Source organism: Stegodyphus dumicola, chromosome X2, assembly GCF_044657685.1.
Source record: "Stegodyphus dumicola isolate Sdum_Otavi_A_Nest chromosome X2, ASM4465768v1".
Classification (NCBI taxonomy): domain Eukaryota; kingdom Metazoa; phylum Arthropoda; class Arachnida; order Araneae; family Eresidae; genus Stegodyphus; species Stegodyphus dumicola.
The window spans coordinates 176,665,569-176,691,710 of NC_140781.1; the positions used below are offsets into that span (position 1 = coordinate 176,665,569).

Below are 26,142 nucleotides of genomic sequence, written 5' to 3' on the forward strand. Positions count from 1 at the left end.
GAAATTGAAAATGTAATTAAATTGCAAAATTGGTACATTCTGCGTCCTAAAGATTGAACTCCCATTTTTACCATTTTATTAAAAGAAGTGATAAAAGACACTATGAGCTATCTGTGTATGTGTACACAAAGCCGATTACCTTAGGGTAAGTCAGTAACAGTGGTTTCCTGTAACATAAGTTTCAAAACAAAGGGTTTAGTTAACTTTTACAAACTTTACCTCAGACTTGTCATGTCTTACCTTAGTCAAGATCAGAGTCACTATTTCACATAGATATGCTCTAATGCATGCATGAAGATGATATGCCTGGTTTTACATCTAGTACTTTAATTAGATTAGAAAAAATATTAGCTTAGTAGAAAAGCACAAATAACAAGATAAACATCACATGTAAGTCATTCAATACAATTAAAGAAGAATCATAGGTGGAATTCCACAGTGGTAGTAAGTATGCTAATACCACAGTATCACAGGACATGAGCAATGCCCCCTCTAAGCTTCAGTGATTGATGCCATCAAGGGACTGCCATGTTCATTCACAGAGTCACCCCAACCTTATGAATGTGGAAACCTAGTAGTACCACTTTTGGTTTTTTTTCTGCAGTCTAAAAGTTCTCCATAGTATCTCCCCCCCCCAGGTGCCAGAGGTATGAAGAAAGAAGTCAAATATCTGTTGAAGTGGACACATCTTCTCGAGTCAGTGACTACCAGTGGAGCACTGGGAAGAAATGGAAAATTGAGTGAAGTAGGAGGATCTGGAAAAGTAGAAGGATCCAAAGCGGGAGAATAACTGATCACAGGGATCCCACGATTGGAAGCTTCAAAGAATGCAGGTTTGAATTGATTGATTCCTAGGACAATTTTTTTGTCACGCATGAGTACGGTGAAATGTTTGTTGCTACGTTGACTTTAAAGAGACCATCATATGGAGGATTGAGCAGAGGTTTTACTGCGCAGTTACACACAAACACATGATAGCAAGTGATCAGTGTATGAATGAGGTTACTCTGTTGTGCCATGATGTAAGAGTTAATGTTTTCTTCGCTTCTCGGAAAGTCAGGAGAAAGTATGTTATAACTACGGTTCGATTGGAGTCGAGGATGGTTTAAAGAACTCGGATAGTAGTCAAAGCGTGATATCATAAACAAGTTTGGCATACGCACCATGGAGGTTTTGCTTGAAGGAAGAACATAGACTAAGAAATACATGAGGAAATGATGTAATCCAACAAGTGATATTATGACACTTCAGAGCAAAAACAAAATTTTTAATATATAGTACGTTTTAGGTTTTATATACGGATCTGTAATATATTTACTTTGCAGATAACGCTCTTTTCCTTGTTCCATGGAGCACATGTTTTTTTGTATCCTTTCTAGTCATGTTTTGATGAAGCACCACCTAGTACTTTAATTAGGTTAGAAAAATATGTTACCTTAATACATATGCACAAATAAAAAAAGATAAACATCACATGCAAGTCATTCAATGCAATCAAAGAAGAATCATAAGTGAAATTCCACAGTGATAGCAAGTATGCTAGTTTGAAAGTCAGGCAATATAATGGGACATGAGTGGGATCACTTTCATGCTTCAATGATGGCTACAAACGAAGGGCTGGCCTGCCCAGTCACAAATTCATTCATAATGGACGTGAGGGGGAAAGCTTCTAGTGCAATTTTTTGGATATTTTTGCTATCTAAGAGTTCTCCACGGGCTCTTTCTTCAGAGTTTTTAGCTGTGTAAAGTTATTATTCAGTACTGTAGAACTCTAGATGTCTAGATCAACTGGAATGACAGCACATCTGAATAACTGATTAATTTTTTCGTGTAAGTGAAATGCGCATATATTGCAATGCAACTGAGGAATTTTTGCTTTTTCTTTTATCAGATTTTGCTTCAGTTAAGATTAATTTTAAAGCTAAGAAATTAAAGTATTATCTCCATAAAACTATATACAAAACACATTTTACAGACAAAATTACACAATAGAATTTTTATGTATGCAACCCCTAAAACTAAAATGTAGTTTTGTTTATGAGTTGATAAGCTGCAGTTACTATGCTAAAACAAAATTGTTATTCTTTCTTTGCAGAGAGCATGATGCATAAATGTTATATTAAAATACTATTAACATTTTAACACATATTATTAAATTTGTAGCAGAAATGCACAGCATAATAGACCAATTTGTTTCTCATTTGTATTTGTCTAAATGAAGTTAATAATTTTGAAAAAAAGTACGTGCTGTGTTTATTATTTTACATTATTTAAATCCATGAAAAAGGCAAATACATAAAGTAGCAAAAGCTTAATTTTATTTGGTCTAGAAAGAATAATTGATCGGGATAGTAGAGAGTTCTGGACATCTGAACTCCAAATAATTGAAAATCTGCAATTTTTAACTCGTATCTTAACATCTTCAGTTCTTCATTTAATAATTAGTAATTAGTTAAGCTGTTAAAACAAAGTAACAGGAAAATGTAATTAGTAATATATTCTTTTTAAATGATATGTATGTGTCTGGGAATTCAATGAAGTAATCAAATAATAAAACTATTACCATATCTTAATCTTATCTTTTAATGTAAACATAAACAAAAAGTTCATGGAAGCTACACATATATGTAGTAATTGTAATAGTAAAAATCTATCTGCGTAAAAAGTCTCTCTGAACAAAATGCCATCTTTAAATTTTCAAATAAAAGTACAATTTATGAATAAATAAATTATTCAAGTTATATTTTATTTCATGTTCAGTTGCATTAATGGTGGGTGCAGCTGTTATAGTAATAATAAATGCTTCTGTCATTCTTTGATGAAATTTAATTTGTAATTCAGAATGAGCAATATATTTGTTAAAAAGTATATAGTGAAGGGGGAAAATCTTTTATAAATCATATTTTATTGAATTTTCAAGCTTACCATCTGCAAATCATACAAATTCATGTTAATATCAGAAATGTGTGCTGAAGATAATACAGTACAAAGTCTGTAATCTGGACGTCCATTATTCGGAATAATCTATAATCCGGACCTCAAAGCCACAAACTTTTTTTTGTATGCTTTACGCATGCGCGTTTAGCACAAAAAAAGAAGCAACTTAAACAACTTACATTGAAAGAAATGTTTAATAAAGTAAACAAATAAATATTAAGCTTTTTTTTTATTTTGTAAATTTTGATACCCTTTAGATCATAATTGCTTTTTATTTCATAAATTATAGTTTCATATTTTTAATTGTATAATTTCTGTATGCCATCTTACCAGATTTAAATTGATGATCTACAATCCGGAAAAACCCTTAATCCAGAATCGCCGAAGTTCCGACGAGTCCCGATTACGGACTTTGTACTGAACTGTAACAGGAATTTTTAGCTTTACTTATTAAATTTCATAGGGCCCAGCATTAAAGTCGTTGAACACTGGTACCTCGGTCTGGAGTTTGAATTCCAGTGTATTTTGCTAGTTTTAAACTAAAAGTTATCACTTTATCTCAGCAATATTATTAATGGAACTGAAAATATCTAGAGGAAGAGGACAATGATGTTGATGGTTAATAGAGCATGGCATTCATTTGAAATCTGGAGAAAATTCCCAGTCGCATACCGATATTAAAAAACTTGATTCATTTTCTGTTAACATTTGAAAAAACATAAATAATATTTTTTCAGTTATTAGCTAACATTTAACATCATTTCTCTGATAAAATTATTTATTAATGTGTGTCAACTCCTGTATAAGCTGACCAAAAATCTCCGATAGTAGAAAATTAGCTGAAAATTTGTGACTTATACACAGAAATTTACAGTACATAAATTTTTCACTTTGTAATACAAAGAAAAAATCGAAGGGAATTTTTGACATTTTTTTGTGTGTGTGTGTGGGGGGGGGTCGTGTAAAAGAATAAAATCATCTAACATCCAGAAATCTAGCATTTTGAGCAAAAAGGAATATTTGCAAAAATTTCATCTAGTACTGCTGCATTTATCATCAGGTTCTTTATTTCAAATATTTCTTGCTTATATTTTTTCATTATAAAAGAGATATTATATTTTATCATGAAAGGGTATAAAAGTATTGGCTAATAACTCAAAATCTAATATTTTAAGCAAAAAAGAACATTTACAAAAATGTCATCCATAGCTGCTGTATTTATAACTAAGCCCTTTATTTCAAATGCTTCTTACAGTTTCTGTTTTAAATTAAATCGTTTTTCCGGAAAGGGAATGCACTGTCTGCATTTCAATGTCATATGACTATCATGGGGATTTCATAATTCATCACTTGAATCATTTTCAATTAATCCAAGAAAATTCAGCAGCTCAAAAGCCAAAAATAGAGGCCATTTACATTGTAAAACTTTTCATAATCAAAGGGGATTTGATTTCTAGTGTTTCAATTTTTAATTTGTTCTAAAACTATTTATTAATCATAAAAAATGTACGATTTTAAAGTAACTTGGATGACTTTTGAAAAACTTTTAAGTAGTATATTAGTGTTACTTTAATTTTGTAATTCTTCCTCAGAATTTTTATAATATGCATCTTGAAAGATTTTTTTTTTTTTTTTTTTGTATAATTTTGTACACACACTGGCAAATGAATTAGAAACCGAAGATCAATATTTTATTGGACCACATTTTGCACGGATAACTGCTCTGATACATTTGAGCATTGAGCCTACATGCTTCTGAGGTGCATTTACGTCCAGAGAATACCATACATTGGCTATGCATCTTTTTAGATTTTGCAAATTAGATCGAAGAGGAGATTTCTGTCAAATGCGCCTTTCGACCATATCCCACACATTTTCTGTGGGGTTAAGATCCGGGCTATGCAGTGGCCAGGGAAGATGTTGGAAGTCAGACTGATGGTCAACCAATTTTGAACACTTCTGGCATGATATATAGTTGCATTATCATCCATGAAGTATCCACCACCATCAGGATAAAAATGCAACATTGCAGTGTGCTCTTGATCTGACATTATACAGTCAAAATTCGTTAATTCGGACACCCATAATCCGGAATGATCTATAATACGGACCTCAAAGCTAAAAACTTTCTGCGCATGCGCCGCGTTGACAAATGCGCATAGGCGTTTACGCGTGCGCGTAAGACCTTTTACCACTGCGCATATGCGTGTGCGCAAGCGCAGAATACGTTTTCGCGTGCGCGTTTTATGTATAACGGACGGTATAATCTAAAATTATCTAATTATCTATTTCAGTTAATGTTGATGATTGCGTTGTTCCTTAATCTTCGAATTGGATCCGGCTTATTATTTTTTGCAGATTGTAAGCGCAATTTTATAAAAGTAAATTTGAACTTTCGATTATGTCAAATAGAATTTCCGATTCTGGAGCTCCCAAAGGATCGTACAAAACGAAAGTATGTTTCGATGTCCATCAAACAAAAAGTGGAATTGCTGCAAAAAATGGATAAAGACATGACGAATGTACAGAGAGGTTAGTGAAAACGAAAAAATTTCGATTGACAAGTTAGTCGGTATTCTCGGCACAACAATTAACGGGACTTGAACAGCGGAACTTTGTAACTGAACAAGAAATTGTGTCTGTTTATAAAATTAAAGAGAAAGTGTTATCACATAAAACGAAGCAACTTAAAACAACTTACATTGAAAGAAATGTTTAATAAAGTAAACAAATAAATATTAAGCTTTTTTTTTTTTTTTTTTTTTTTTTTTTGTAAATTTTGATACCCTTTAGATTATAATTGTTCTTTATTTCATAAATTAAGGTTTCATATTTTTAATTTTAGAATTTCTGCATGCCATCTTACGAGATTTAAACTGATGATCGATAATCCGGAATCGCCGAAGTCCCGACGAGTCCGGATTAACGACTTTTGACTGTATCTAGGTATCACATGGCTGTTTGTTTGTTTACTTTTGAGGAACACCGGGGTGCAACTTCCACGCCAGCAGAACAGGCCCCCATACCATGATACTCGTACCAGATCCTTGCAGAGTGCAAGTAAGATGGCTTCATGGGGTTCTCGCCAAATTTGATGACTTCCATCAGTGCAAAATAAGGTGTAGCATGATTCATCCTACTGCATTACCCATTTCCAATCCTCAGATGTCCAGTGTCTTCTTTCCCGACACCACTGCAAATGAATTCTTGCATGTTGAGAGAAATGAGGTTCTTTTCTCACAGGCACCCGACTAAGCATTGCTGTGCTCTGCAATTCTCTGTGCATGGTTCGAACTGAAATCTGTTAGAAAGAGCCCTGATTGATGATCTGTTTAGGTTGAAGGACAATAGAGTCCCTGTTCTGCCATACAATTCATTGGAGATGACGCTGATCATTATCTTGGGAAACTGTGCTCGAACCACAGTAACATCTTCAAGAGAAGGACTGTGGGTTCTGATTCCAGCTTTTAAAAACATTTGATATGGCTGCTTTTGAGAATCGAGTGAGATTTGCCGTTTTCGTAATCGAGGCCTCTGCTAAATGGGTGCCAACAATAAGCACTTTTTCTAATGGTGAAAGATCTGTTGTTTTTCCTATTTTACTTCATTCATCATGAAAAGCACTCTTACACCTTTCTTAATACAAGCATTCTAACCATGTATAACCAACATCATTAAAAAAAAAAAAAAAAAATGTATACTTCATCCATAGCACACATTCAAATGAAAATATCAAAGCTTTCTAATTCATAGGTCAGTGTGTGTATTATAAAGATAATCTGTAAAATTTTGTGATATTTTCCTGGATATAAAAGCTTATGTTATTTTAATTAATTTTTTCACCTTTGAAATGTGATCTTATTTTCTTAGGTGATTGTAGGCAACCATATGAAGCACCCGAGGAGGAGAGGGCGGCGATAGTTGCAAAATATGAACTAGGTCGCAATGATAATTTTCATATATATCCTTGGGAAGATCCTGGATTTGAAGTTTATCATGTTACTGACAGATATGGATTTTTGCAGTAAGCAGATGTAAAAACTGTAAAATTTTAATATGAAGCTTATTTTTATTGTAAACTCTAGGATTTTTTAGGATAAGTAGGTATTTAATTCAGGAGTTCCAGTACTTGAGAAAGTAACATTAAATATTAAGTTATTGTTTAATAAATTTGGAGCACCTAAATATATGAATGACTTCTGTGGAGCCATGCTAACATATATTTGACATTTGCCATGAAGCCTTGACCATGAAGGAAGTGGTTGTTTTTGATGAAATTGAATATGTATACCTCATGCACAGATAATAAAATGATTAAAAAATCAAGGTCATAGTACCTGTTCATGGCTCACAATCACACATTGAGTGTTCCAATTAGAAGTTGGTCGAACCGCTCCTGGCGGCAATGCATGCTTGAATTCGTCAAGGCAAGGAGGGGTAGAGGGTCCCTAATGTCATCCTGCAACACATTCTGCCAGGCATTCATCACTTGTTGCTCCAGATCTGCAGTATTTTGTGGCGCCCGAATCTGGCAGCCTATCATGTCCCAGACATGCTTGATTGCTGAAAGGTCTGGTGACCTAGCTGGTCAAGGAAGAGCATCAACCGCACGGAGACGGTCCAGAGATATGTGAGTTTTATGTGGCCTGGCATTGTCTTGTTGGAAAATGGCCCCAGGATGACGTGCTATGAAGGGTAATGCAACCAGCCGCAGGATGATATCAATATATCGTTGAGCTGTTAAAGATGAATGGAGGATGACTAAAGCTGATCTGCTGTTATAAGAAATAGCACCCCACACCATCACACCAGGGTTATTTGGCTGTATGCCTTTGTAAAAGAAAGGCTGTTTGGGACCGCTGGCCGGGCCTCTCCAGACACCAACATGGTGGTGAATCCCGCTTCAAGAGTGAAGCGGGATTCATCGCGGAATACTATATGATGCCAGTCTGGTGGCAGCCATGATGATCAGCTGTGACACCACTCCAAACGACTCTGCCGATGTTGTGGGGTCAAAGGCAAATGTCTTAAAGGTCTCTGTGAGTGTAACCCTGCCTCAGACAAGCTCCGTGAGATGGTGGATGGTACCACAGAAGGTATAGACATAGCTGTAGTGCATTGAATAGTCGACAGTGATACCATTGGGGCTGTTCCTATCTTGCCTCGCATTTGTAATTCTTGGCTTTCCAGAGCCTTCATTTCGTCGGCAATTTCCTTGTAGCAACCATTGCTGCCAACATCTTTGCACAGCAGTGTCTGTATTCTGCAGGCGGTGGCCTATTGCTCGGTATGACCACCCAGTTTCACTCAACCCTACAATGCGACTACATTCAAAGTCATTTAGTTGTCTGTAAGGTCTTCGATATTGTAATGGCATCTGTAGTTACTTCGTTACAGAATTACAATGGCAGGGAAAAAAAAAGATAAATTTTCCGCGTCTGTTACTGGTTTTATACTTTGTGAATTGTGCACTAGAAATGTGCGCTATGATCCCAATTCCAGTTCGTTTGTCTTGAAACTTTGATCATTTTCATGTTCAATCAAGATGTTTTTGCATACCAAATTTCATCACAATCACAAAAGTCCTTCTTTGTGCTTCGATTTTTTTTTTTTTGCAAAAGAGTGTCTTTATTACTTTCATGTGAATATTTAATTTATTATATTTTTGTTAAGCATCCCTTTGAATTTTTTTACCTGAGGTATCTCCCTCCCCTCACTTATCCTTTACAGCATGACTGAATTCTGTTGACTCATTTGGAGTATTTGATTTGCATTATTTTCACGTATCTAGCATTATGTATATAATATCAGACTTAATATTGTTTGTTAAAACTTTTGAGCATTGAAATTGGCTGGGAAATGCATTTATATTTTTGTTCATGTGTATTGGAAATGCAGAATTATTTATTTTCTCAGATGCTTTTTTAGCAAATGTTTATTTTTGCTGGTTAACAATACTGTTTGATGTTTAGTGTAGTGGTCTTACATGGGTTATGTCTGCAGCAGGGGAAACACAAAGTGATACTTGGGCAGTATACCAAAGAAGTAAGCTCATGGATCACTTGCAAGTGCATTATCATGTATATGATATTATAAGTTGTACAACTTATAATTACACTCATGTGCATAATTTAAAAAAAATTGTACATTATGTCAAATTTCTAAAAAAACTAATTTTCAGATTATAATGAAATTTGGTAGGAATATACGTTTATACCAGAGAAAGAGAGATACCATTCAAAAGTTATTTTATGTTGTTATAATTATTTGGATAGGTTATAGTGCAGGGTTGTCCAAAATCCATGCTGTGATATTGAACTGAAAATGAGTCTAATATGGTGTATGGTCCCTTCTCACAGCCAAACAGGTTACTCAGCATGATGGCAAGCTAGACAGGAGGCAGTTGAGGAGTCCCTGTGACGGTTGCTTCCAATCCTGCAGCAAGGCTGTTGTTAACTGTGGGATGGCAAAATGAAATTGCCCCCTTAAGAGCATCCCGAATATGCTGTATAAGATTAAGGTGCTCTAGGGTAAGGGGACAGGTAATTGTCAACGAATTATCCCCTACGTGGGTGAGCGTTGTCATAATCAACAGAAACCCAGGATCAACTGTGCCCTGAAAAGTCGAACATAGGGCTCTAAGATCTCTCTATTTCTAATAGCAGTCAATGAAACCTTTGGGATCAGGTTTCCTTTGGGCCTGAGTAGAATCTGAAGGCACAAAAAGGTTTTCTCTATGGAGTTTGTGAAGTGATTTCAAGTTTGAACCTAAATTTTGAGGTTGAGCATTTCTAATTACCTCATAACCCTACTGGAAAAAAGGGTTTCTCCATCCGCCTTGTACTTGATCAAAAGACCTTGTTCAAAACCGAGACTAATGAAAATGTGCTCAAAAGCTTTGGCATATGAAACTACAAATTTTTACTCCGTGAAAACAGAATGGTTGCAAATGTATACTGATGGTTCTAGCATGGGTGATCTCACTAATGCTGGTGCAGGTGTTTATTGTGAGTTATTATCTTTATATGCATCCATTGACCCATATTCAACTACTCTTGAGGTGAAATTGTGGCCATCCACTGAGCTCTGCTACAACTGTAGACTTGGCTGTGGCATTTTTTAAAGATGGTCCTATTATCAGATTCCAGAGCCACCCTTCAAGCTATTGACTTACAGATTGAGTCTTCTCGTCAATTATCAATTACTGTTTCGATTTGCTTAACTGATTCTCAAGTAATGACAAAGAGGTTGTGCTGCAATGGATTCCTGTCCATTGTGGAATTCACTCATGTAATGAGGTGGCTGATTTCTTGCCTAAAAATGGAGCTTTTGTCCTTCAGACTTAATAGCCTGGGCTCCCCCTACGACTGTATTAAGTCATTTGTTAGGAAAGCCTTTAGAGATTCCTTTATCCAAGAACCCATAGAGAGAAATAGAAATAAATCATGGTTTAGATATTCTTGAAGTACCCAAATAGTTTTGAAAGAAATCTGTTGCATTGTTTTGTCTTATATCTGATCATGACTGCCTTCGAAGCACCTTCAATGCATCAGCGTCACTCCTGACTCTGCCCCTTATGCAGTCTTAAGGATGCTTATGGCAGAAAGATATGGATTTACCTCATCTCTGCAAAAGCCCTGTCCTTCTTCATATTTCGATTTAGGAACACCACTGGGTGCTGAGGAATGTCCTGAGTTTATATGATGTAAATTTTCTTGTCTTTGTTCTGTATTTTATTTGATGTTCAGTTCTCTTGTAATGTGTCATTGGAATTAAAAAGAAGAGAAAAAAATTATACTGGTAGCCAGAATTTAAACTGAGGACTATTTCTACAGAAGCTTTCACAGTTGCATTTCCTTTTAAGATCTTGTAATTATGAGCAGTTTGGGTGAAATGTGTCTCAAGTAGTGGGCCCTTTTTAGACTAATTTAGTTTCTAGAAAAAAGTTTTGTGCAAGACTTCACAGTACATGAATTTTAAGTAAGATAGGGATTTCTTTTGCTTTTTTATAATAAATAAATGAGCTACTGGGATTCTCAAGCAATGCAAGTAAAGGAACAATACACATTTTCTAAGATTATACTGAATGATATTTGTATGTAATAATTATAAACAACATTCAAGAGTGTGTGAAATATTGGCTTTAGAAAAATTTTTTCTTAAGCATACAGAATGTAATAAGTAAATGTACATATATCATATACACTGGTCATCAAAATTAAAGGATAATGACAAATAAAATGTAACTGATATTTAATAAAAATTATTAATAGAAATTTGTACAAAAGCATTTGTTAAGAAAAATTACAATGTTTGGCATTTGATTATTCGCAAAATATTGAAATTAAAACCAAATCTACAGAAATTGAAAAATGATGGAAATATTAAGTCACCTCTTGTGAAAATTATATTCCTTTAATGTGGTGTATGGTCACCTTGGAGAGATATGCTTACATCACATCTTGATTTCATAGGACTTTACTGAACTAGACTTTACTGACTTAGACTTTACTGACTTAGACTTTACTGAATAGACTTTACTGAAGTGTTGTTCATGTCTTGTGAAATTGCATGCCACTCTTCTGAAAGTGAACTTTTCAGCTGCTGGATCATCTGGGGAGGAATTTGGCGTGCTGAAATTCGGTGCTGTAAGGCATCCCACACATGCTTGTCTGCGTTCGAGTTGGGTGAGTAAGGTGACCAGTCCATTCGAGTGAGATTTTCTGCTTGCAAGTACTCTGACGCCACATGCTAGATGAGGCCGAGCATTGTCATCCATTAGCAAAAGCTCGGGGGCCAACAGCATCCCTAAACAGTTTAATCTGGGGTTCCAATACCTCATCTACATATCTCTGAGCGGTTAGAGAACCTCCTTGAAAGGTATGCATATCGGTGCAGCTATTTGTTACGACTCCATCCCAAACCATTAAACCGCTAGCGTGGAAACGGGATATTTCACAGACAAGGGACGACAAGTTGCAAGTTCCTTCCTTTCTCTAGATCAAAGCACATCTAGAATCACTGGTCAGATTATGTTTGGACACATCGGTAAACAATACTCAGGCCTATTAATTTTGGCTGCATTGAACATGACGATGGCACCAGTTCAAATGGATCCCTTTGGAAGCTGAAGTGAGTGGGATGCAAACCATTGATTTTTCTCACTTACAGTCCAACCTCGTTAAGCCTTCATACAGCAGAAAAGCTAATTTGAGTTTTTGTGGTAGTCTGAAGCTCTAAAATTAAGTCTCTTGTAGTTGCTTTGAGGTTTTTTTCGAGTCGACAACAATAGACAGTGTTCTGCTGATGCATGCCCTTGATGAGGCTGTCAACTGATCCATTGCTTAAAAAGTGGCTCTAAACTCTTGATATGACACTTTGAGGGATATACAAATCATAGGCGACATCAATTTGTGTTTGGACTCCTTTGATTCTACCAATCATTTGCCACTTTTGACTTTCACTTAAATAATGCCTTTGAGCCATAACTACTGTATACTGATTACTCTCAGAATCACATTTACTTTAAACAACACTACAGACCAGAATCCCAACATCCATCCATTGTGCACTACATTGTCAATCATTGAATTTGCATATTTCTGCTGCTAACGTATGTGTGGAAGTGCAGTTTTGTGTTCATTGTATTTAATTAACATAATTACAGCATTGGACACTAGTTGCGACATTATCGTAGAGAGCATCTTTTTCTCATTATCCTTTAATTTTGATGACCAGTGTATATAATGTAGCTCAGTGTACTAAGGTTACAAATAAAATGCTAAACATGAATTAAGGCAAAAGGGTTATCTATGAAGAAAATATATCTTCACAAAGTATCTTGTAGTGCAGTCTTGCTTTTATATACATTACTTGAGGAAAAGACCCAAAATATGAAGACCAAAAATTGCATTTATTTGTCTTTTGCACATTTCCGAAACTTGAACTCAGAGTCAGTTTTCAGTTAGGAGCTTCAGATACTCAGCCGTTGATGGGCAGATGAATGGGATAGTTACTTGATTTTGCAAGATTTTCTGTTTCGTTAATTGCTTTAAAATGACTTTTAAAGAAAATAATTTTGCTTGATAAACTGAACAGAATTTATGTTAAGTACACACACTTTTTAGAAGTTTCACCAATGTGGGCAAATTTTGAAATTAAAAAAAAAAAAAGAAAAGAAAAAGAAAAAACACTCAATACTTGTAAAACTTTCTAGATTTTAAAATAAGTATAACATCTGCATGTTCTGGAAATGTTTAGTTGACAAATTATTCCAACATAAGTGTAATTTTTTTTATTCTTGTGTATTCTGTTATATTCAGCACTAAGAAAGCGTTGCAACAAATAATCGGTTTTTTATGTTTAGTTTTTATTTTTGTAACATATATATTTATATTACTTTTTAAGCACAGGATTAAATTGCTGCCATGTCCTAAAACTTGGCCATTCCTGTAAAAAGTTTAATTTTCTGGTTTTTGTGTAATTTATAAATATATGACATGAATATTTTGAGGGCTTTTACTTTGTCTTACTCAACAATATATTGTTAAATTTATACATGTTGTGGGGAAAAGGTCTTGCACATAAACTTTGGCACTGAACTTCACAACTGCATATGTGTTGTGTGCATTGCTGGAACTTCTATGAATGAGGTTTTGGAACCTGTACAGTACTTAGATTAGATTCACTGGTGGCATGGATGCACTGATGATAGTATATGATCATCAGAGGTTCTAGGTGATATGTGAAGATAGTACACAACAAGCACTCCCTGTCTAAAAATAGTTGAATATTTGTCATCTGCCATTACTACTGAGAAATTTTTATTCATTGTCTATATCGCCACTCAAGTATGTGGGGTCCATGCTAAGTTAATGGTTAGCAAGTTATGCACCCTCATTTGAGAGATTTGCAATGAATTTTAGCATCACATCAAACAGTATGGACTGACATATCACTGATCCACTTATAAAATTTTATGCTGTCCATGCTGGGCATATTGCAGCAGTGTTTAATCATTTCTTCCTTTTAAGTTACATCTTTGATAAATTTACATTGCTGCACTTTTAATAGCAAGAGAAACAGTGAAAAGAAAAATTTTATTCTTATAAAGTTCTACAACTGCTTTAATGGTACATTGAAGTTACCAAAATTATTTACGAAGTTTTTATTCTAGAGCTTGTGTGCAATTATATAAAATATTCTCAGAAATTTGTATGCATGTTGCAGTTAAAATTTTAAAGAAATTCGTCTAGAAATACACTGTAATTTAATAAATTTCTTTGTTGAATGCAATTTCAGTAATAGATCTATGGTTACAGAACCCATAAATGTGCTAAGACAAGCTTGTTTGAAAATTTCTTCAACTTCTGAAAGTGGTCCATATGCAAAACAGTTAGTGTTTGTTCTCTTTCATGAATGTATAATGCATGATAAAGAAAAGTATTGATTTGGTGGTCAGTTTAGATATGTTAGTAACATGCTTTTAGAATTCATCTTGGAACATTTCAAATTGTATTTTGCATCAAAAGCTACATTCCAGCAATGCAGCTGCAGTGCTCAGTATCTTACTATGCAGGGTGTTTATAAATGAATGGGGCGATTTTAAAAATTAATACCATATTTGACGGCATATAAAATGCACTGGCATATAAGACGCACCCTTATTTAGAAGGCCACACACATGTAGATGTAGAAAAAGTTATGTGTGTCTAGACCTTTATCCGGGCTAAAAATAGCACTCAGTATTGAAAGTTAACCTGTGTCCTTCACGTATATGATGCAGGTAACTTTTTTGAGACCAAATTTAGGAAAAAAAGTGCGTCTTTGTGCCGTCAAATGCGGTAATAAATCATTTTATTACTTTACCCATGTGAAACCTACATTGTAAGCATTTGCAACTGTTCAAGTTTCTCATGTGTTACCTGCTGTTTGCCTGTTATGCTTACTGCTCAGCTGCAGCATCAATTTCGAAGATAGCACCACAGCAGGAAAAGGCTTTCAGTGTGCTCCATATTGAGGTGTCCAGATATGTGGTTTCAATGCAGCATGACTTTTATGCACATTTTCTGTCTCGCGAGAAAGTGCACCACCCATTTTTCTTTGAAGAAGAAATTATGGTTGGTGATTCATTTTTAGACATGATGGAAACCTGGCTGTTACCCTAGCTGAACACCAATTATGATGATTACATTTTGCAAATGGACTGTGCTCCACCCCATTTTTACAGGAAGGCATGAGAGCTTCTTAATCATGTTCTTTACCAATTGCACATTCTGGATTGAACGTGCTGCAACAGCAGACAAAAACCTTCTTCCCTGGACACTCTGTTCTCAATATTTAACACCATGCAGTTTCTTTCTTTAGGTGTTTTTTAAAGACCCAGTTTATGTATCGCCAATGCCTGTGCCTCTTAAGGTAGTTTGTGATCAAATAAAGCATGCAGTTCAGGCTGTAATGTCCGACATTCTATACTGAGTATGGGAAGAATTTAATTACCATGTACATGTGGGTCATGTGACCAAGAGTGCACACATTGAAGGATTGTGATTAATGCACAAAAAACTTTGACTGTTGTTCCTGCTTATGATATAAGGTTTGCCCATATAAAGTAATAAATCAATTTATTGTTAATTTTTAAAAGCTTGCTGTTGATTTATAAACACCCTGTATTATGCATAGCATTAAACAGATAACATCATAGCGTGAGTGGAATCATTTTTGAATTTGTTGCAGTTACTTTGTGAATTTCTTATAGAAAAGAAAGTTTTATATTATTAAATTTTAATTAAGCATAAATTATTATTATATGAAAGATGAAATTTATTAAAGTTTTGTTATTAAAAGCTTATTAACATTGTATTCTAGAGATTATTGCACTTTGGAAATTTTTAAATTGAATTAATTTGCTATTTTACAGTGATCATCGTCTCCCCGAGAAGCTTACAGCTCATGAAACGAAGGTTTGTTCTGATTATGCTATCTTTAAAATATATATATTAGATTATGTGATCATTTGATTAAATCATGCATTATTAGTAATGAAGCAATATTGTTTATCATTTTACAAGAAAAAAAGATAAGCAAAATATTTTATTTATAATATTGCTTTATGGATTTTCTGCAAACATTGTGAATGTAGTCAACATTAGTAAGAGATTTTCTATTAAGGTACGTGAGCTGGAAAGTGAAAGACTGAACAAGTGGCTTAAAATGTTGAAGAACTGGGACAAATACTGTGGTGGAGAAAAAGTAATTTTTTTCTTTTATAATGTTAAAAATTTTATTATCATTTGCATTTTACTAATTGTATCTTGTGTACGCTTAATACTTCCTAAGATTCTTTGTCTGAACTGTAGTTGCAAATTTTTAAATTATACTGTTGTCTAAATTTTCGTATTTTGTATTGTTTAAATTATGAAGCTTAGTTTTTCATTTAGAATTATGTGATATTGAAATTCTGTTCTGTTGAAAGAAAAGTAAATTTTTTGTCCTTATTTCTTGTATGAAGTATTTTATTTTCTTGAAGTATACTAAAACCCTTAGTTTTATATCATTATGTGAGTAGATTGTAAGAAATATGTGCATATATTATAACACTTTTAGGAAGCTGATATTTTTATAAAGCTACTTAAAGATGCAGAGAAAATAAAAAATTCTGTCCATCCCTAAATAACTGATGAACAGAGTCAGCTACAGCTATGAATGTAATGTATAGGTATTAGTAAAAGAACTGTACCACTCAAAAGGACCAGTTGAATTGCCCCCTTTGGTCAAAATCAGAACTTATCCTGTCATAGAAACCATCAGAGATGCGAAAAAATATCAATTATGAAATTATGAGCATTATTGATTTGATTTGAAAACATATATTATGCTTACAGGTACAATTATAAGTTGCTTGCACAGCCTAAAATGTCCAAAACCAATGCACAACATTTTGCTACATTTGAAGAATAAAGGCATAGGCATGAGTACAAAATGTAACTTAATAGGTAAACAATATGTTATTTCAAGACACCTTAATAACATCATCCAATCAAACAAGACCTATGGATTGCCTCCCATTGCTTACAGTTTAATGTCCATAATGTTCAAAGAAGTTATCATTGGTCACTGAGTGTTCGCATTTACAAAAGTATCTTTTCATGCACCTTTGGTACAGTGGCATAGATCCTGGAGACTAGGAGATGATATCTCATATACTTGATCTTATATATATACAAACAGGAGAAATCCAACAGAATGACGTTTGGTGGTCACAGAGGCCACTGAACAGTGCTATCATAGCTGATGATCTGTTCTTCACCTGTATCTGCTAGAAAGCATTGCACTGGTTTTGTCTTGTATACTGCAGCACTGTAATTTAATCATTATTATAATAGATACTTTATACATGCAGCCACCCAAAAACACACACATGCACATATGTCTAAAGACATTATATACTCATATGACGATTAACCCTTTCGAGCCGGGTAGCAAAAATGCGCGCTTATCGCGGAGGCCGGCAGTGTCTTCCGCGAGCGTCTCTCCAGGGCCGGGAGCTTTTTTGCTACTAAGCCTAAATCTAGGAAATTTCTGAAGTATCAACGCATTGTTTAATAATGCTCTATAGAGTATTTAAACGGCTTATGCTTTATAGATATTTTTATATATATATACTTCAATTACCTTATTTCTTGTTTAAATGCATATTTTACACATTTTATTTTAATTACTCACCACCATTTTATGACTTTTAACATTATACATCTGAAAAACCAAATATATTACTTAAAATTCTCTTTTCGTATGAAAAATTTGAAAACAGGGATCTACACACAGTCCTACGTTACATTCCTTGAACTCGTAATAACTCATTTGCCGTTTTGGAGGATTTTTCCGGGAATGTGAACGAATGAAGCATCATCGTCTCATTTTCTTATCAGTCTCTTCTGAACAAAGTTTTGGAAAATGTCTTTCAGTTAATCTTTCAGAATCAATATCTGAAATATTTTGCATCATTTCTGCTATTTCATGCTCTGTTAAACATTTTCGATGCTTCGACATTGAAACGGTAAAAACAGAAAGATTCACGTCTAACAAGATCTAATTATTTTCTAAAAACTGAACTGTAAACCAAAATACTCAACGCTTTAGCGCATATAAAACTTCTACTTACAATAAACAACTACCACGTGCGAATAAAGTGCGATTTAAAGAGACATCATAAATCACGCCATTCGGAAACATTTAGTTCCTCGTTTGTTTATATAATCAAAAACACCTGTATGAGTCATGCTTCTCTCATTTCTAGTAGAAGGTCTAATGTACATGTATCTGAAACCATATGGACATACAGTGCCATCTTGTGGCAGAAATTATAGTTTGAAAAACGTTCCAGGGTACTGGCACAAATACGTGACAGTCGGTAGTAAACGCAAAAATGCTCTGGCACGCCTGCGTGTCGGCCGGTAGGTAAGTGTGTTCGTTGCTGGCACGTATACATGACAGTCGGCGTGAAGGGGTTAAAAAAGATAAAATAATCCTTCCTAGTATGTAGATATTTATGCACACTAAGAAAAATAATTCAAAATGTGAAAGCATTTCTCTTGTATTTTTACGGAAAAGTACTTACTTATTTAAGTACATTTATTTTTACAGAAAAGTACTTATAAATGCTTCAGCTTAAATGAAGGGATGTCCTCCATACAGCAAACCCGTTCGCCTGGGATCGAACACAGGTCAAACTAAAGTGGTCTTAAACAAGTTGGCCACTGGTGAGGCTTGGTTGTGTTCATAATTATTTAGAGACTAATAGAATTTTCTAGTGATCCTGTGGATTTCAAAATGCTCATCAAGGAAAGGCAATAACAGTTGATACCATAGTGAAAGATAACAACATCTAAATGGGAAAACTTAATATTGTTAGTTTCTAAGTAGTGATTAATAAAGGGCAATAAGTCACACAGTATATAATTTTGAGGATACATAATCTTGATGTAGGTAAACAATTTTTGTTATGTTAAGAATGTTTAATTAAGAGGATTATTATCTCAGTTAAGTTACTGTGTCACAATAAGCACTTAATTATTATCTCACTGGAGTTGCTGTGTCACAAGAAGCAGTTAATTTAATGAGACAAAGTAAAAAGTACTTGGTTTTTTCCAAAACTTACAGAGGCTCTTAAGTTTGCTCATTTGTCATTTCCATCCCTTTTATGTGATTGCTATTCTAATTGTGAATTAATGTTTGAATGATTATAGAATTCAAATCATGTGGCTTTAAACAGAGCCATTGGAAACTGCCATTTTAAACAGTGAGGAACAATCAGCTGAACCAGAATGAAAGTTTTGGTGTTGTACGCCCAGCCTTTCATAACAGATATTATCAACAAGATTTGTGTCTGTCAATGTTGAAAAAATGTTTCTTTGAGATCAGTCTTGATCTTATGGCTGTACTCCAAACTATTCTGGTGAAAACTTGACCTTAAAGGAAGTCAAAGGTCAGACTCTGTGAAGGTTATACTCCCCTTGCACAGTAACTCTTGGTACAGAAAAGTCTTAATGGGTATGGGCGAAAGGTATGAATAGGGCACATGTAAAGGCAGAGGATGTTCTAAAAATGTCTGCCAGTATTAAGATTATTCTAAATCCAGTGGGGAAGGTCAGTGCCCAAGCTTGTGAGATCAGTGTTGCCACATCGTGTGGCAAGATTTTTTAGAATTTGGATAAACACCAGGCAGCAGAATTTACAAGCTTGAAAGATTGCATTGGACAGCAAAAAATCTAGTGATCATGGGGAAATATACTTTTGCATTAAAGCTATGCTATTTGGCTTTTTTTTTGGGGGGGGGTATTTCTTTGATATCAAATGGGGCCTGTTTTGTTTAGTTTCTTTCCCAGTAATAGTGGTCTTTATTAACATCGTTCATGCAATTTTTTTTTATATCTAATCATAGTTTTTTTTAAATGTAGTGGTTTTTTTTTTTTTTTTTTTTTTTTTTGAAAGTTAAGATTTGCCAAGAAGTAAACAAAGCTGGCCTTAGAAAGATTTCTTCACAAAGAAAGACTATATTCAAATAACCACCTCAATTAAAATGTGCCTCCAAGACAAAATGGCTATGTGGCCTTTGTACATACCAGGAAGGAAAAGGTTTCGGAACACAAACACAATTTGCTAGATCATGCATTTCTTTTGTTACTTCTTTTCAGGAAAATGTTTATTAACTACTATTATTTTTCATTTTTGTTTTGTGTTTTTAACTTAGTCTTTTAACTCTCTGAGCGCCATGGCCGGCTTTATCTGGTCATAAGAATTTTTTGTCACTTGGTATATATTAGCTTATAATTTACGATATTTTGCTGTCTTACTTTCTTTAATAATATAAATGTAATTTTATGAAAATAGACCCTAAAGTAAGTAAATATACAAATTTAATTAATAAAGGCTGTTTAAATACAGATGACAGATCCCCAAATCCAAGTTGTTCATGGTGTTAAGCTGTAAAAAATATAGCTATATTTTTTCAAGATTTTATTTTATTTATTTATTTATTTTATTTTATTTTATTTATTTTTTTTGTGTGTGTGTGTGTGTGAGTGTGCGCATGCGCATATGTGTGTGGGGATTTCTAGGATGAAAACAGAAAAAAAAAAAAAAAAAAAAAAAAAAAAAAAAAAAAAAAATGAAAAAAACCCAACTGAGATTTTGTGAAAAGGGAAAAAAGCTTGAAAAATCAAAATAGAAATGTTTTGTTTTAAAAAAAAATCTAGTATAGAGCCAAAGGCATGGAGAAAGAAATTAATTTAAAGTGTGCTAATATGGAGCCGAAAATGCGCAGTGTGATTTTAATAGAAAAGTACCATCTGGGTAAAGCCACATATTTCTGCAGGAGTTAACTGCCCCTGCTCCAGGACCATTACAAATAGTGAGGACCATCTAGAACATTCCCTGGGGAAGGAAGTGACCAGTTAAAAAAAACAATAGGAAGGTCAAAAAATAAAGGGTTGACTTTAGCAACTGGGACACATGACAGGTTCTAGCAAAATTTGTAAGTCCTTTATTAATGCATAATTGCCGGCTTTCATGAATTTTTCATAATTTTTATGTAAATTGCTTAGTTTTAAAATTTTATGTGTGAAAAATTTTGTTTTTTTACACATTTTTCAGTTTATAGCAAAGATGCTAAAAATTATGCTGATTTGGCAATTTATCACCAGATTTGTATGAAGTACGTAGTCTTGGCAGAATTCGTAATTCATTCTGTGTATTGCATCAAAAACAGACCCGTTTCCTTTCTGTAGTATAAATTGTTTTGTTTTGCGTTGTGTAATTTAGAGACTTGCCAGTATTTTGATGATTTTTAAATCAATTTGTATCTACTAAAAGTTTTGTTCTATAATTTGTGCACAGTTTTTTTAACAAGTACAATAATTTTATTGCCATGCCATTAAAATAATGACAGTATATCAAAATTATATAATGGAGAAAAATAGCATTAAAATGAAATATTTCTTCAATATGTCATGGCTTAAAGTGTGTTTGCCTTTCATTTTTTGAGAATATTGATTTTGAAATTTAAGCAATTGAATAAATATAAATAAAGCAGAATTTCTGAATTAATTTCTAGGAAAACAAACAAGCACTCTAATTATGTCAAAATTAATTTTGTATATCTGTTTTTTTTTATCATAGCTGTTTTCTTTCCATCAAATTCTTTCAAAATGTTCAGATATGTGTTAGTTTTCTCTGTAAAATTAATTTTATACTTTTTAAGAAATTTTTTTCCTTCACAAATTTGGTAGGCATTTTATTGGCTAAAAATTCAGAAAAGGCCTGTCTCAAAATGAAAAATGTATTAATGGTAGTAACTCAGAGTAGATGCATTTTCCTGTAAGACAGTGATGTAAGACTGAGACCATCTTATCATATTGTGTGTGGAATTTTCAGAAAAGCAGTGACAATGAAGTTATCTGAATTTGCTGTGATTCTTCTATGTGATTTCCCAATTATTTAAGTGATACCAAGAGCACCCAAGATAATGCACTGTGCCAAACCAGCAACCTTATTCAGAGTTTGTTAAAAATGACTGTGGAGCCATCTATTGCATGCTTAAAAATTGATCTTTCTTATTAATTTATTATAGTTCTGTAGGCTGTTAGTAAGTGATGCACTGTAGTTTGAATTTGATCTGGTTCTGAAAGATTTACTCTTTTAGCTGAGGAGGCGTATATATAAAGGTATTCCCAATGCTATACGTGGTGAGGTGTGGTGTAGAGTATTGGAAGTTACGCAGATTAAACAAGAACAAGAAGGAAAGTACAGGGTAAGAATGTTTCTCACATTTTTATAAAAGTGTTCATAACAATAACGTAACATGATTAAGTAAAAAAACGTATTTTATCTGATGATGTACTTGATTCTATGAAAATACTTTTCAGGAAATGCGGGAAAAAGCAAAATTATTTTCTCCTGATATTAGGCAGATAGATTTAGATGTAAACCGTACATATCGGAATCATATAATGTTCCGAGAAAGATACAGTGTTAAGTAAGTAAATAGATTGATAAGATTTTTCGATATTATTTAGTATTTTTGATGTAATATTTTAATACCTAATTTAACATTTTTTTTTATAGGCAGCAAGCCCTTTTCAATGTGCTAGCAGCATATTCAGTTTATAATATGGTAAATACTTTTTTTAATCATGACTGTGATGCATAGTGAAAAATGCAAGTATGAAATCAAAACTTTTTCAAAAGGCAACCCTTAGGGGCTTGATAAAAGTGACCCTATGAGCTAAATAACCTGTGGTGTATTGATAACCTAATCGTAATTGAACTATTAAAGCTGGCACAGCACCAAGCGCACAAAGCTATTGCAAACCAGGCCCAAGACGGAGCATGCCAGCAGTAAGAGTTGTACATATGTATATGAATGATGATGTGTTTTGTATATAGTAAAGTGTCTTGTAATTAAATACAGTATATTGTGTAATAATTACGCGCTAAAGGCACAGAAAATCTGGTGATGAGGATAGGATTCAAATGCATGCATGCAGATTTTCTGTCTTTAGTAGGTAATTATTACACAAAACATTTTATTATATACAAAGCATATCATTCGCATACACACGTACAACACTTACTGCAAGCATTCTGGTTTCCAATAGTTTCACACGCTTGGCACTGCGCCAGCTTCAAGTTCGATTGCGATTAAGTTCTTGGTACACCACATAACCAAATATGCAGCAAATATTTTAAAGCAAAATAATAATAATCAAGTTATTCAATATGATGAGAAGAAAAGCAAATATTTTAAAACAAGTTCTGCCATTCAATTTAAAATTTTAAACATTCAACATGTAATTTAGTTTGTGCAATTGAAATGTGAATAAATAGTGACATTTTATTTAAAAATTATTTACATATTTATTTATATAACTTGGGATAGAAGTGTAAATGAAATCAAAATAGATTTTGGAAAATCGTAATACCCGATTTCTTTTCTTTTGAGGTCGAAGGTAACCGTTTAAATTGTTAACAGATTTGAAATTTTACATGCAAGAAAAGCTATCAAAATTCAAGAGAACAATTGTCCTGAAACTTTCAGCTATGATCAAGTGTGTTGTCAAAACAACTGCAGACTGTGGCATATCACAATTGCCTTCCACTGTAAAACAGGATGTGCACACGGAAATTTTACAGTAATGTATTGGCAAACATTATTTATCTGTGAAGTTTGAGGCATTCTGTCAAATAATGAGATCATAGTCCCATCAAAATGTTGCACAACTCATGCATGCAATCTATTGCATGGTATTGTGATGGAAGAAGGCAAGGGTTATAATCAAAGTTGATATGTGCATCACCAAGTATGAAATTACATTACAAGCATTACATGTGTTGCAAGCGGTAAAACATTTCACCAGAATAGTAGAGGCATTTGAGATAGTAAAGAAAGTATGTGCTGCATTTAAAATTGGGATTTTTGATTCTTTCTTTCACTTCTTTAAATGCTAGAAGCAAGTTGTATGTTATACGCCTTCTGTAATTTGGTGTACATATGCTGCTGAATTTGTGATACTTTGTGTTCCATTGTACCTTCTGTCTTGAGCCATGACAATATGCACACTGTGTTTAATATTGTATTTTCAGGCAGTTGCAGCTAAGGATTGTTATTTCAAGAAGATACATGACTCTTTTGCAATGTGCTTGTAGATGTATATTGAAACCATCTTGTCTGTTGGTTACTTTTATATCACCTCTGTCACTAATATTTGAACAACAACATAATGATTACCCATTTGGGCAACTGTACAATATATTTATTACTTGACAGCAGTAATTGTTAGCAGTTATATGCCAATATTCTGTTTCACTAGTCAAGCAATTATTATTGTGTGAGCCCTCATACTACCTTCCAGGAAATGTACCTTATCATATGACTTGGTAACTCACAATATGTTTTCTTGAACAGAGTTTAATGAAAGAGTAAAACTTCAGAATCTGCATCTTCAGAGAGCATTATATCGTAGTTATTGTAGAATTCACATTTAAACAAGGAAGAGAAGAATGTTGCAGAATGTGTCATTCAAAAGTTTCAAAATGTTTTCTTTCGCTTTCCTTCTGCTGTGGGTCAAGCCAGTTTGATACAGCAGAGTTGACTCAGGAGAATTCCTGGAAAGTACTGGCTAGGATCTGTACTTAGGCAGTCTCAACCACAAGGGTATATAATCACTCCTCACAGGACTAGAACCCGAGTTTATTCTCAGGATGGTTCAGGCTTGGCAGGTATCATACTGGTACTGTCATGTCTGCACCTTGGCTGTGGCATTGTTACATTGTAGTTCGTTACTGGCGGGATGGTACTTAATTCCATTTGGCAATAGCCTTAGGTTGGAAGTTGTCCTGTTAGAAGTGTTGCCCATGGATGCAAATAATATGGATGCACTCAGGACTTTTTGTACCTTATTCTGGAGGTCTACTTTGGTTTATTTGATTATGACAAAGCATATGATCAATCTGTCTAAGGAGAGGAATGGCTTCATGAAGGGCAAGAGAAATTGGCTTGTATCCACATTCCACATGAGGAAAAACCATTAAATCTCCATGAAAAGAGCCTATCTGCTAGAACTGGAATGCGGATTAAATCTTGATCTTCCCTGAAAATTTCATGGTTATTGTAACTGGAAAGTCTGATAGCTTCATGTCAGTAGAGTTAGAAATTTTCATGAAAAGATTTCAGACAGCATTCTAACGCATGTAATGAGTCAGCTTTAGATACCATTACTTTTTTTGTCTTCATTCTCAGTGTGGGAAACTATTTGCGTTCATTGTATAAGAAACTGTATCCAAAGTGTCGCCATTGGAATTACGTAATTGGTTATAAGCACATTATAGGACAAAGCTGAATTATGTATGCATCATTCATTGTTTGTAAGATCCTGTTTTGTTTACTTTTATAATACAGTACACTCTCGATTATCCGCGCAATTGGGTGGCGCGGTCGCCGTGAATAACAAAAATTGCGGATAATCCGAAAAAAACTAAAAACGGGTATAGCAAAAGAGAAAACAGTCATTCCAACTTTGCAAAATCGTTTTATGTACAATAAAACGTAAAATAAACAGCAGGAAATGTTTAACTAATGCTTAATATTGTAGTATATCAATCAAAACTAACCTAAAATGCATTTTGTTAATGAAAACAGAAAAGTGCTTTGTACTTACGAGGGGCGTCAAGGATACACAGAAAAATTAATACATATGTACTGTTTTAATGTTGTAATGTATTATGTAATTACAATAGCATAACTGTAAAACTACACGTTTTTGAAGAAATCAGTCATTTGTGTTTGCTTCTTGCTTTGGAAGCATTTTCTCTTGATCCGAGATTGCATTTTTTGTAGCATAAGTTTCACGGCCAACTCCGTGTCATCTTGTTCTTCCAAATAGCTCAGCAGTCCGTCGACTTGTTGCAAAGCCGCTTCGTGAGTCTTCCGCATCTGCGCAGTGGGCTCTTCTTTGCCTTCACTTCGCTGTCCTTTATTCTCGGTCTCTCCCCTTGCTTGCTTCACAATTTCGTCCTCTGTCAAACGTTCGAAGCCAGGTTCGTTGATGTCCCACTCCAACCACTCGTTAATGTTTTCAGCATCGACGTTCTCACCACCCGGAACAGTTTTCACCATATCGGCAAGAGTTGCCAGGGGCGTGTCTACAT

At 34.1% G+C, this 26,142-nt stretch overlaps 1 protein-coding gene across 1 annotated transcript in view; it reads left to right on the forward strand.

Annotated features, from left to right (window-relative positions):
- The window catches only part of LOC118193404 (USP6 N-terminal-like protein), a 148,195-nt gene that overhangs the window by 52,150 nt on the left and 69,903 nt on the right, over positions 1-26,142 (forward strand). Inside the window, exons 3-8 of the mRNA XM_035364485.2 lie at positions 6,808-6,961; positions 15,857-15,899; positions 16,108-16,188; positions 22,139-22,246; positions 22,362-22,471; positions 22,561-22,609. Coding sequence (XP_035220376.1) covers positions 6,808-6,961; positions 15,857-15,899; positions 16,108-16,188; positions 22,139-22,246; positions 22,362-22,471; positions 22,561-22,609 — 545 coding nt within the window. The remainder of the gene's footprint in view (positions 1-6,807; positions 6,962-15,856; positions 15,900-16,107; positions 16,189-22,138; positions 22,247-22,361; positions 22,472-22,560; positions 22,610-26,142) is intronic.